Below are 11,519 nucleotides of genomic sequence, written 5' to 3'. Positions count from 1 at the left end.
CGTCTGACTCCCATGCTTCCTCTCTCTCTCTGTCTCTCTCTCTCTCTAACATTCTCTCTCCTTCCAATCCTGTCTTCCATTCTCCTAATACAGACAGGCGGTCATCTTCTTTCTCATTATCTACTGTACCGCCCACCATCTCTGTCTATTAGTTCCTTCTCTGCCTCCTTCTTTCGTTCTATTCTTCCCTCTTTCGTATGCGAGACAACGACCGTCCCTTTCCCACTGGATCACTGTAACTTGGCAGTGACGCCCCTAATATGGTCACATTCCAGACGGATAGCTGCCCAGGCACTGGCACTGCCTGGGGGGGGGATGATAATTTACGATTCTGTCCCTATCGGGACGTAACTCGAACGGTGCTGAGTCAGCTGAAGTGGACTTCGCAAACGTTCGGCACGGCAACTCGCTCGGTCGGCGGTGCCTCTCGTGGCTCAAGTCCACTTCAGATGGCGCGCCTCCGTCGTGGTAACTGTTTTGCCTAACTACTTCTTAACTTAAAGGTAGGGTAAGTGATATTTTTGGGTTAAAACAAAAAGTATTTTTTTTAAAGGTTAAAGCACTATATTCTGATAGTAATCATTGCTATAGTGTGTTTGTTCAGTAACAGGAGTCTCCCCGTCTTTCCAGCACTTTAATAAACAGAAAATACATTTTCTGGTAGGTGTCAAAATCTCAGCCAATCAGGAGAAAGTACCCATTTTAAGCTTCATTTTTATAGTGTTCCAGTTCTAATTTTGCCTGCTCATTTCTTAGTGTCATCACTTCCAATTTCACTTGTTTAATCTATATCCTGATTGAGTTCTCTATCCTGATTGGATAAAATTGGAAATGAAACTGAAACTGAAACAAAAATGCATTTTCTGTTTTATAAAGAGCTGGAGAGACATGGAGACTCCTTATATGGACAGGACACTCTATAGTAACGAGCACTATCAGAACATAGACCCATTTTGCAATTATTTGAATAATTGCAAATCACTTACCCTACCTTTAATATTAGGGGCTGTAGTCTGTTCTCACCAAGTGGGCCGAGTGGTCGACAAAAACTATGCCTAAACCTAACCTTAATCCTAATAAAACAATTTGCAACGCATTTTAGACAAAGTAAAATAGTTGCGTCAGCAGTGGGATTTACTGCGGTCGGCCCACGCGAGAGGCAGTTCTGTGTGCGTCACAGGCCAAGGGGGCGTTGCCAAGTTACAGCGATCCGATGGGAAAGGCCTGTTCGCCTTTCATACTGTATACTGTTGTCATCAAGCGTGTGTTTCTTGACATCTGAGTAAGAAAGAGCTCCCCCTTCACTTTAAACTCTTCACTGTCAACATCAGAACGATCCTCTTCTACTGCACTCTAGTCTAGAGCATTGGTTCTCAACCTTTTCAGGCCACGACCACCCAAAATAATCATAATGTGAACTGGAGACCCCCCACCCTGACAAGCACAACATTTCAGAGGTGTTAAAACGGCTTTAAAAGTCCTTAAATTCTTTAGAAATGTGCAGATACCCTGTACTTATACTGTATGTTGGTTTGTTTGCTGTTGAATGAGGAAACAATGTTGCACATTAAGCTAATCATCTGGGGACCCCCAAAAACGAATTTGGGGACCCCCCTGGGTGTGTGTGTGTGTGTGTGTGTGTGTGTGTGTGTGTGTGTGTGTGTGTGTGTGTGTGTGTGTGTGTGTGTGTGTGTGTGTGTGTGTGTGTGTGTGTGTGTGTGTGTGTGTGTACACGCTTGTGCATGTGTGCGTGTGAATGTGTGTGTAACCACAATACATAGGGTGATAGTGTAGCTGGTGCAGCTGTAACCCTAGATTCCTACAGACAGACAATAGATTGACGGCAACAACACCAAGTGACATAACACAACGTACAGTACTTGAGTACATGTTCTCAGTTACTTTCCACCACTGTAAGTGTATATATACATATATATATATATACACACACACACACACACACACACACACACACACACACACACACACACACACACACACACACACACACACACACACACACACACACACACACACACACATAGGCCTTGACATAACACACAATTATAGCATTGCAGTGGAAAGCTTCACTTGCTACAATATATATAGGCCACACACACACACACACACACACATATATATAGGCCGCCTATATATGTGTGTGTGTGTGTGTGTGTGTGTGTGTGTGTGTGTGTGTGTGTGTGTGTGTGTGTGTGTGTGTGTGTGTGTGTATATCAGATATCATTGTCACATCACATACTGGACCTATTAAAATGGATCTTAGAATAGAATACACAATAACAAAATAGCAATGAAGGCAAATAGCACAAAGAGGCATGGTATTAATCCTTTGAAATTAAATTCCTGCACGACAATGCCTATTTATAAATGGCACCTTTGTTCACACACACACACACACACACACACACACACACACACACACACACACACACACACACACACACACACACACACACACACACACACACACACACACACACACACACAGGCCTACCTCTCAACAACCATCTGGCCCACATACCCACCTGTGAACAATGTCACCCTGACAGCCTGTAAATCCTCAGAGTCACAGTGATTTATTATGCCCATTTCCCGTAGGCTATGCATTCGCAATAAAAATTCAATCAGGGTCTGGGCCGCAGTAGTAACTCATCTTGACAAATATCTTAAGTTATGATAAAGTAATCCACCCGCGTCAGGCTGCCGTCACCTATAGGCTACGGTGCAAAGCAACTGAGACAAGAAGTGTATGTTCATATTTCACAAAATGTATTTTTGCAGCAGTCAGAATAGAGCTATTATATAAAATGGGTCAGAAGTAATACACATTCAAATGGACCACAGCTGTTAGTAATAGCTTCAATTCAGCCTGATTTATAGCGACTTCATTGTACGGACGGTGTCGCACAACAAAAATATCCTACTTTACAACTGATTGATTGATTGATTAATGATTGATGATTGATGATTGATGATTGATGATTGATCATTGATCATGAAATAAAATCATATGTCACATATACATCTGATCATGATACCAAAGCACCACAAAGGCCTTAAAAAAAACACACCCAGTGTGAAGTGAGCGGTGTTATTTAAGGTCATCACACAGTGATGGAAGCTCACTTAAAAAAAAAAAAAAAATGTTTTTGAAGTGCGTGGTGATATTTATAGGTTATGAATTTCATCATGCGTCTCGCTAGCCAATCACAATACTGAGCAAAGGGTCTGAATACAGCCAATCACAGTACAGCGAAAGACACTACTTCACGACGGATGGGTCCCAACTCCACTTATAGGAGCGGCTACACCACTCAACAAGGCTCCCCAAAACTAGAACCAGGAGACCTGGTACTGCCAGACCCCTAGTGGTTGATAATCTGAATGGCCGGGCTTCGCATGATGTGTGTTCCTTCTATGTCCCTTCTATGACGAAAGGGGGACAGACTTTTTTGGCTGGGGCCGGGGGACAAAGTGACATACCATGTATGGACAAAACAGATACAAAGCCTCATGTAAGCCCGACCCCTTGGGTCTGGCAACAAACTGGTCAGACTACTTCTTGGTCTTACACCTACAAGTCATTTAACCCCTGCTCATTTTGCTAGGGTGGGAATGGGATGGCTCGGGGCAGAGGACAGAGTAGGCCTACAGCAACTTGCAATGGGCCTGGTCTACAAGATACACTAGGCTACACCACAGAGACCATACACTTCAAAAAATGTGAATCCTTACTCTCCTTCAAAACCGCTCTGAAAGAGCACTTGTCACTGCCATTCGGAACTTCCCCCTGTAAAAAGTCTAAGTTTATCACATGGAACCCCCCCCCCACAGATATTTTTCTTTCTGATTACTACTTGTTTATGATGTTTTTGCAATATAGCCTAGCCATAGTGCTTTCTTGGGTTTTAATCCTTTTAGCATCATTTTGTATATAACTGTACTTATATCCACCTGTTTCTTGGCTGTGTGTTTTCCACTTCCTGTTGGATTTCATTGGATATCATTAGTCATCTGCCCGGTTTCATTGGATTTCATTGGATCAAAAGACAGGAAGTGGAACACAGTGAAAAGCCTAGGAAACAGGTGGATACAAAATGATGTATTATTAATGATGTGCTTTTTTTTGCAGACTGTTAATAAAGTATTCAGTCAATCAATCAATCAATCAAATCACTGTGAGATTGTAGATCGGATATCTTCGGGCAATTTACAACTGATCGATTGATTATTGATTGATTATCATGAAATAAAATCATATCACACATACATACATCTGTAAGTAACAAACATCTGACCCACCATAATTAACAGGATAACGCTCTAAAAGAGCACTTAGGTGGCTGCAGTGCTTTCTATGGTTTAATCCTTTTTAGCATTGTATTTGTATTAAACTCTACTTTCTGTGCTTTATTTTTTATTTTTTACAAACTGTTAATAAAATATTCAATAAATCAATCCATCAACGCAAAAAAGCTTACAGCTTAATTGTTTCCATTGCGGTTCTTTAACATCAACAACGACACAACCTCGTAGTATCGTCCAAGGTGTTCGACTATCGACTTATCGTCCTCAATCGAACCACCAGCCCAAATCAATCTGCTACTCCAGGCGATGTGCTGCGCATGCGTCCTACCTTGTCCCTCTCAGACATATGCCGATGATGATGATGATGATGATGTGGCCACTTTAACTTAACTTCACTTCACTTTAATTTAACTTAAACACATTAACTATAAGTTTATTGAACACAACAACATGGACGTCTTTCTGTTGTGTTTCGTCTCTCTCTGCTGCAGCTTGACGTTGGCAGAGCAGGACGAGAGGCTGCCGAACAGATGCGAGGGTATTTACTGCATGGTAACAGTATCACCAGCTAAACTAAATGTGTTTATTACTAATAATATTACAGACGTTGCTGTAGCCTATTATTAAACAGGGTTCGTTTGCCTGTTGTTGGTTTATGAACAGCTGTATCGCTGTGGTAACTTTTTTTTTTACGACTGTGTGTGTGTGTGTGTGTGTGTGTGTGTGTGTGTGTGTGTGATTGTGTGGTGGTAGTAGTAGGGTAACAGAAAACATTTTGGGCAGTGGACACTAGAGCAAAACTGGGCATCTTGGACGAGTGGGCACCTGAAAGAGTGAGCACTCGGGGTGGAGAAGAGTGGGCACTAGGGACATGTGGGCACTTGAAAGAGTGGGCACTAGGGGTGGAGAAGAGTGGACACTAGGGACATGTGGGTGGACACTAGGGGTGGAGAAGAGTGGACAATAGGGACATGTGGGCACTAAGGACATTTGGGCACCTGGAGGAGTGGGCACTAGGGGTGGAGAAGAGTGGGCACTATGGAAATCTGGGCACCAGTAAGACTGGGCACCGGGATAACTGAGCACTAAGAAGAGTGGGCACTAGGGAACTGTGAGCACCCGGAGGAGTGGGCACTAGGTGCACTGTTTATATATTGTTTATATTTAAAAGCTTTAATAGTATATTCTCCCTGTTATGTGTCCAGTGTGTAAGTTCCTGACAGTGGAGCTGCAGGCAGCGCTGGATAAGACGGGCCGTTCTAAAGAGGTTCTGGAACTGGGGGAAGTTCTGGACACTGGCAGACGGAAGCGTAAGATCAAATACAACACCTCGTAAGTTGCCTCTCCTGAACTCTAAATAGATAATTAAGCTAAATAATGTATTCATTTACACTGACCTCTCAGACTGCGGTACACTGTTGGTTAGTTCGTTTTAATCAGTGAAGTGATCAGAGCTCCTTCGCTGTGGTTTCAGGGAAACACGACTGACCGAGGCCATAGATAACATCTGTGAAGGCATCCTGCAATATAGTGTCCATGCAGAGAGGCCTGGCAGTCTGCGCTATGCCAAGGTAAGGTTAAAGCAGTCCTCCTCAGACAGGGCAGTGGTCCCTGGTAAATAACTAACAACGAAAAAAGTTGGACTTGCTGCAGCTGCCAGAATCCTGCTGCGCAATTGGAAGGTCCCTAGAACACCTGGGCTCAATGAGTGGAATGAGGAAATGATTAAGATTAGATCATATGAATATATGTTGGGTAGAGTGAATGGAGAGGGAAAAATGAAAGAGACATGTGACAGATTTTGGATTTATATGAACCTTAAATGAACAAACAAACATTGATCTTGACAGCACGTCAGAGCTCTAATTCATATCCTCAGACGATTGTGAGAACCTCTCTATGTAATCAATACTTTTATTGGGATTGCTAAGCTGTGCTTTTATTCTATTTGTATTTATTTTTCTTGGACTGGCTGTTATTATAATGTTGTTGTATTATGCTGCATTGTACCAGAGTTACATTCTGTACCACTTTGAAAAACAAATAAACATTTCATACTAATAAGATGTTTGAGTTTGATCATACAGTGTAGAGTTACATTTATATAATTAAGTGATATAAGTTGGTGCAAAATTGAAAAGCAAGCAGCAGATCATATAAAAACGGTGTCAGTCACACAGATCGAGATGAATATTAAAGCAGTGTGTGTCGGTTCCAGGGCACCAGTCAGACCATGAGCACGTTGAAGAACCTGGTCAACAAGGGGGTTAAAGTGGATATGGGCCTTCCATATGAGCTGTGGGACGAGCCCTCTGTGGAGGTGTCAGATATGAAGAAACAGGTTGGTGTGTGTGTTACGGCTGAGCATGAATAATTAAGAAGCGTCTTTATTCACATACTGTATGTATGTCAATAAATCAACATACATTTTTTTTTATCTGATTATCCACTTAACCTTGTATTATACTTGGTTGTACAATGGGGATGTACAAAATAGCGAAAATAGGCAATCTACAAGCTCACAACGCATACATGGGCTATTTTCACTATTTTAAAAAAAATGTATAATTGTCCATTAATCGTAATCAAGGCAAAAGTTTGAAATAATTGTGATATTGATTTGAAGTCATATTGCCCAAACGTAGTGTGTGTGTGTTCATTATCTTTGTTATCATTACTATCTCCATTTACAACTTAAGTATTGGAAGCTTCACGTAGCTTGGATATTAACTGTGTATGTATGTGTGTTCAGTGTGAAACCATGCTGGAGCAGTATGAGGACATGGTAGAGGACTGGTACTTCCACCATCAGGACCAAAGACTGGAGAGATTCCTCTGTGAGGAACACATCCTCAAGTCATCTGAGCAAGGTATGACATTTACAATTCAGAATGAAATGTATGTTTTCAAACCTGCTTCTCTGGTCCTGTTGATGATTCTCTCTGTCTATCAGAATGTCTAAAGGAGGTGTGGAAAGGAGACATGGGTAATAAAGGAGAGCTCAAGGAGGCAACGAGTGACAACGCTGAAGGAGGGAAGACACACGACGCTGGGGAACTATGAGCTAAATGCCTTGACAACGAAACCACAGCCCACAACAGAAGACCTCATTGTTAACTCCAGGCTGAGTAGAAGGCAAATAACTCCACAATGGAAAACAGTTGAAATCTCTCTGTGATATACTGTCTTCTTTTTTCTTGGTGCCAACTCGTGTCAGGCCTACAGGATAGATTTTAAATTATAGTTCACACAATGCTGACTGTGGTTCTTAACTCTGTTCCTTAGGGACCCCTGTTACCACTGACTGTCTTGTCCTACCAGGTTGTCTCTAGTGCCTCATTCGGCAGCTTGAATGCTGTGAATTCTCTGATAGGGTAGACAACCAGCAGTGTAAGGGTTTCCTGAGGACTAGAGATGGCAACCACTGCATTATGACATGAATTTAAAAGTGATGTTAGTTAAACTTTGTGTTGAACTTTGCGTTGTCAGTCATCTGTATCAGCTGCCTGATAAAAGGATTAGGTTTACTCTAATTGTACGGAATCTAAAAATAGCACTTAAGCACATAATCAGGGGCGTCACGCCCCTTCACTGTGCGTACGACGCGACACCCTCACTCTCACAGATCCGTGATTTTATACCCCCCACTTTTTGTCTGGCTGTTTTTCTTTTTTTCCCTGTTCCATAACATAAAGCCGCTGATTTCATCCCAATAGCGTGAAGTAGGCTACCTGGCTACTAGGTATAGATTAAAATAACTCTTATTTTGAAATGTGCATTTTTTTGAATGGAAACAGCTTTCTGGGGGCTCCTTGACTAACGTGCGTCGCAGCGCCAAGCCTTTACGTTGACGTTCTCAAAAAGTAAACAACACCGGACGGACGTGGGACATCACATTGGAATATAAAGACTTTGGGGTAAAAGTTAATATTACCACCATGCTCTCTGAAACCAAGACAATGTGGGCCTATGGAACAAAAGTGTGTTCTCTTTCGTCATCTTTGTAGAAGGTGAGTAAGTAATTAATCTAATGCTGACGGAGGTGGAAAGTAACTAAGTACATGTACTCAAGTACCTACTGTACTTGAGTATAATTTTAAGGTATTTTTTACTTGACTGGAGTATTCCAATTTGCAATACTTTTACTTCTATTCCAATACATCTCAGAGGCAAATATTATACTTTTACTCCACGACAATTATTTAGTAACTACTAGTTGCTTTGTAGATTTTAATTATTATGACAAAACATACATAAACCACTTCAGCCCTATTTAAACTTTGGCTATTTGAAAATAGCCGATCTACAAGCTCACAAGCGATGCAACGCGTTGTGAGCTTGTACATCTGCTATTTTCAAAATATTTTAATACATTTGATTTTAGCCATGGACCCCCATCTGAAGATATTTTGTGCCAGGGACCCCCAGAAGAGAACATTTGTCTTAAAAATTCAAAAGTATAAAAACAATGTTCAAATACTGCACAAAAATAGCAGATGTACAAGCTTGCATCACGGGTGAACTGGTTTTAGAGTATTTGGTATTGTACAGTATGGTCAAATTGGACAATATAGCTCTGTTTTCATCATGTATCATGGGTGCAGTCATGGGTGGGCCTGGGTGGGCCGTGGCCCACCTACATAGAAAGCTGGCCCACCCAATCGATTTTGCAAAAAAAGAATATGTATATTTTAATTAATTTTAAATGTTTTGATAATAAAAGTAAAATCAGGCAAAAATAAGAATTAAATAACATAACCCTAACCTAAACTAAACCCTAACCCTAAAACCGAAATAAAGTTTCCAAAAACAGAAAAAAAAAGTATCAAAATCCACCCAAAAAACGCAAAATGAATGAGTCCATGAGTCCAGGACTTATTATTGTATCCAAAGCCACTGTCATTTGGTATTGTACAGTATGGTCAAATTGGACAATATAACTCTGTTCAAAAATAAGAATTAAATAACATAACCCTAACCTAACCCTAAAACCGAAATAAAGTTGCCAAAAACAGAAATCAATTTCGCGCACCCGCGACTCATGCACGTGCGCTGTGCTCGCGTGCATGAGTCAACCAGAAGTCCATCCCCTTCACCTTCTAAGAGCCTGTTACACCCCTGCACATAATGTACGAACGTGAACAAAGTGGATTCTGCCAATACATAAACAAGAAAATAGCCTCTAATAAAGGCATGCCATCCTTGACTAATCTTTAGCTATGGATAACAAGTTACTAGGTGCGCAGTTTGTGAACAAAGCCGCACAAATTGCGATTTGGTGTTCGGTGGTGAATTGCCACTATACACTGAAAATCAAGATGGCATGGTCTCTGCATTGACTAACTAGTTTGATGATCTACGTCTCCATTGGTGAAGTGAAAATGGCAATCTTCATAAATACTCTACTCCAGATGACTATGCTGGCAGGATGTTCTTGTTCATAGTTGACTTTGAGACACAGCTTGGGCTCATAATGAGAGCTGGAATGGGAATGATGGCAAACAGGCCTTTCCTAAAAATGTTATCACAGAGCTAAATTAAGCATTTGGCTCGATACTTTTGTTCTCTCAATGCCATGAAGTGGAAAGTGGTTTGGGTGGTGGTGACCGAATCAACAAAAGACAGTCCCAGATGTCAGAGAAATCTGGGAAAGACGGATCCTAGACATGAGGGGTAATTCTGTAGTTTTTAGATGGAATTGTTGCGGGAAAATCGCCTATTGCATTAGCCTTGTTCCTAAGCTTTTCCTAAAACGGTAAACAGTTTTAAGGTTGCACCGATGAGACTCCATTGAAAACCTTTTCCACATTTGCATTGGGAAAGTGTGACTCATAATGTGATCTGGAATGGGAGTGATGACAAACAGAACATAAAGAAAAATGTAGTCTGCGCACACTGGTAGGAAAAAAACTCTGCTGTCTTTTTTTATTGTGCTCAACCTTTCAGTCAACGCGATAATAATGCAATCAACGTTTTTGATCTTCAGAAAGTTCAGAAGACTCCTGAGGAAGATCTGATCGAAACATTTAGTGCAATAAATAGCTGACCTTTCTTTCAATTGTGCAGACTCTTTCTGTGTATTGAACTGTCGTTTGTCCTTCACGTGGGCACTTAAGTGGATGTGCGTGTACTACCTTTTCATTGATGACAAACAGGCCTTTCCTAAAAATAGCAAGGCTGTTATACTGCCTTTTGAATATAACATGAATAGAGCCATTTCACTTTGCCAAAACTGAGTAACAAGACTTATTTCTAATGTACTGTATTGTCAGAATCCAATTTGTTTGCATGTATGTGCGAGAAGTGATATTTTGATGCCATAATAGTGACTGGACAGAGAAAATGAATCCTTGGCTCGTTCCCCACTCGTGGATCACAGGAGCAACTGATGAAGATGATCAACCATATTTGGACTTCATGGCCAGGAGCTATACAACCCCAGGTTCTACCAAACTTCAACATCACTACACTGTATGTTGCATGCCCCTCCTTGTGTAATGTTGAGTCTTTTTACATTAGCTGTTACATCTTTTTATACTCCTTTCCCTTCAATTGTATTACACTACAACTTCACAATATACTACAAAGATTTAGAAAACACAAATGGATAGGTTTTCGGTTTTCGTTTTTTCTGTTCGTCTTTGTTTTTAATATTAAATAACTCTTATTATATGTAATGTAAACGGTGAGGTTCTCACATAAGCCCCCCAGGGTTTCTTACCTCACCGGCACAACAACTATCACATAATGTTTCCCTCGGAAATAACTAACATGTCCTGTAAATGTATACAAAAAATGTTGTGCAAATAAATCGAATAAATAGGTGTTATGGTGCATGCCATGTCGGTATTGTTTTAGTGTGTGCAGGAAGTCTTTTATATGCTAAAGGTTTGATACATATGAATATTTCGGAACCATATTTTCAAAATGCAATATGTACAGTTTTTTATTGTTAATAAATGATTTTGTGTGATGATGTGGATTGCAGTCTGCCTTGCTGTCGTGACATTTTCTAATTCATTACAACTGATTACTCTCAGGTGTGTTAAGCAGAGCTAAACCCCATTGGTCACCAGTTGATTAAACACATTTGACTTTGATGGCTGTTGTAACAGACACTGATTAATGTGAAGCCATAATATGGCATTTATTTCACCACATTTTATATTCCCTCTGTACATAATAATGTG

General features: G+C 40.8%; 1 protein-coding gene across 3 annotated transcripts; it reads left to right on the top strand.

Annotated features, from left to right (window-relative positions):
- Nucleotides 1-4,670: 4,670 nt before the first annotated feature.
- cnpy4 (canopy FGF signaling regulator 4) lies at nt 4,671-11,309 on the top strand. 3 transcript variants are annotated; one of them, XR_014599734.1, is made up of 7 exons: nt 4,671-4,867; nt 5,535-5,661; nt 5,804-5,900; nt 6,548-6,670; nt 7,082-7,199; nt 7,283-10,940; nt 11,153-11,309. XR_014599734.1 is itself a non-coding variant. In XM_084043806.1 (6 exons), exons 1-6 carry the CDS (start codon nt 4,780-4,782, stop codon nt 7,390-7,392), a joined length of 663 nt encoding a protein of 220 aa, XP_083899932.1. In that variant the 5' UTR covers nt 4,671-4,779; the 3' UTR covers nt 7,393-11,309. The 3 variants fall into 3 exon arrangements, 1 of the variants encoding a protein (XP_083899932.1); XR_014599735.1 differs by having other exon boundaries at nt 4,783-4,881; XM_084043806.1 differs by having other exon boundaries at nt 7,283-11,309.
- The last annotated feature ends 210 nt before the right edge of the window (nt 11,310-11,519 follow it).

Source organism: Gymnoscopelus microlampas (assembly GCF_963454915.1).
Source record: "Gymnoscopelus microlampas genome assembly, chromosome: 19".
In the NCBI taxonomy this organism is placed as follows: Eukaryota; Metazoa; Chordata; class Actinopteri; order Myctophiformes; family Myctophidae; genus Gymnoscopelus; species Gymnoscopelus microlampas.
This window is presented reverse-complemented; position numbering and strand designations above follow the sequence as displayed.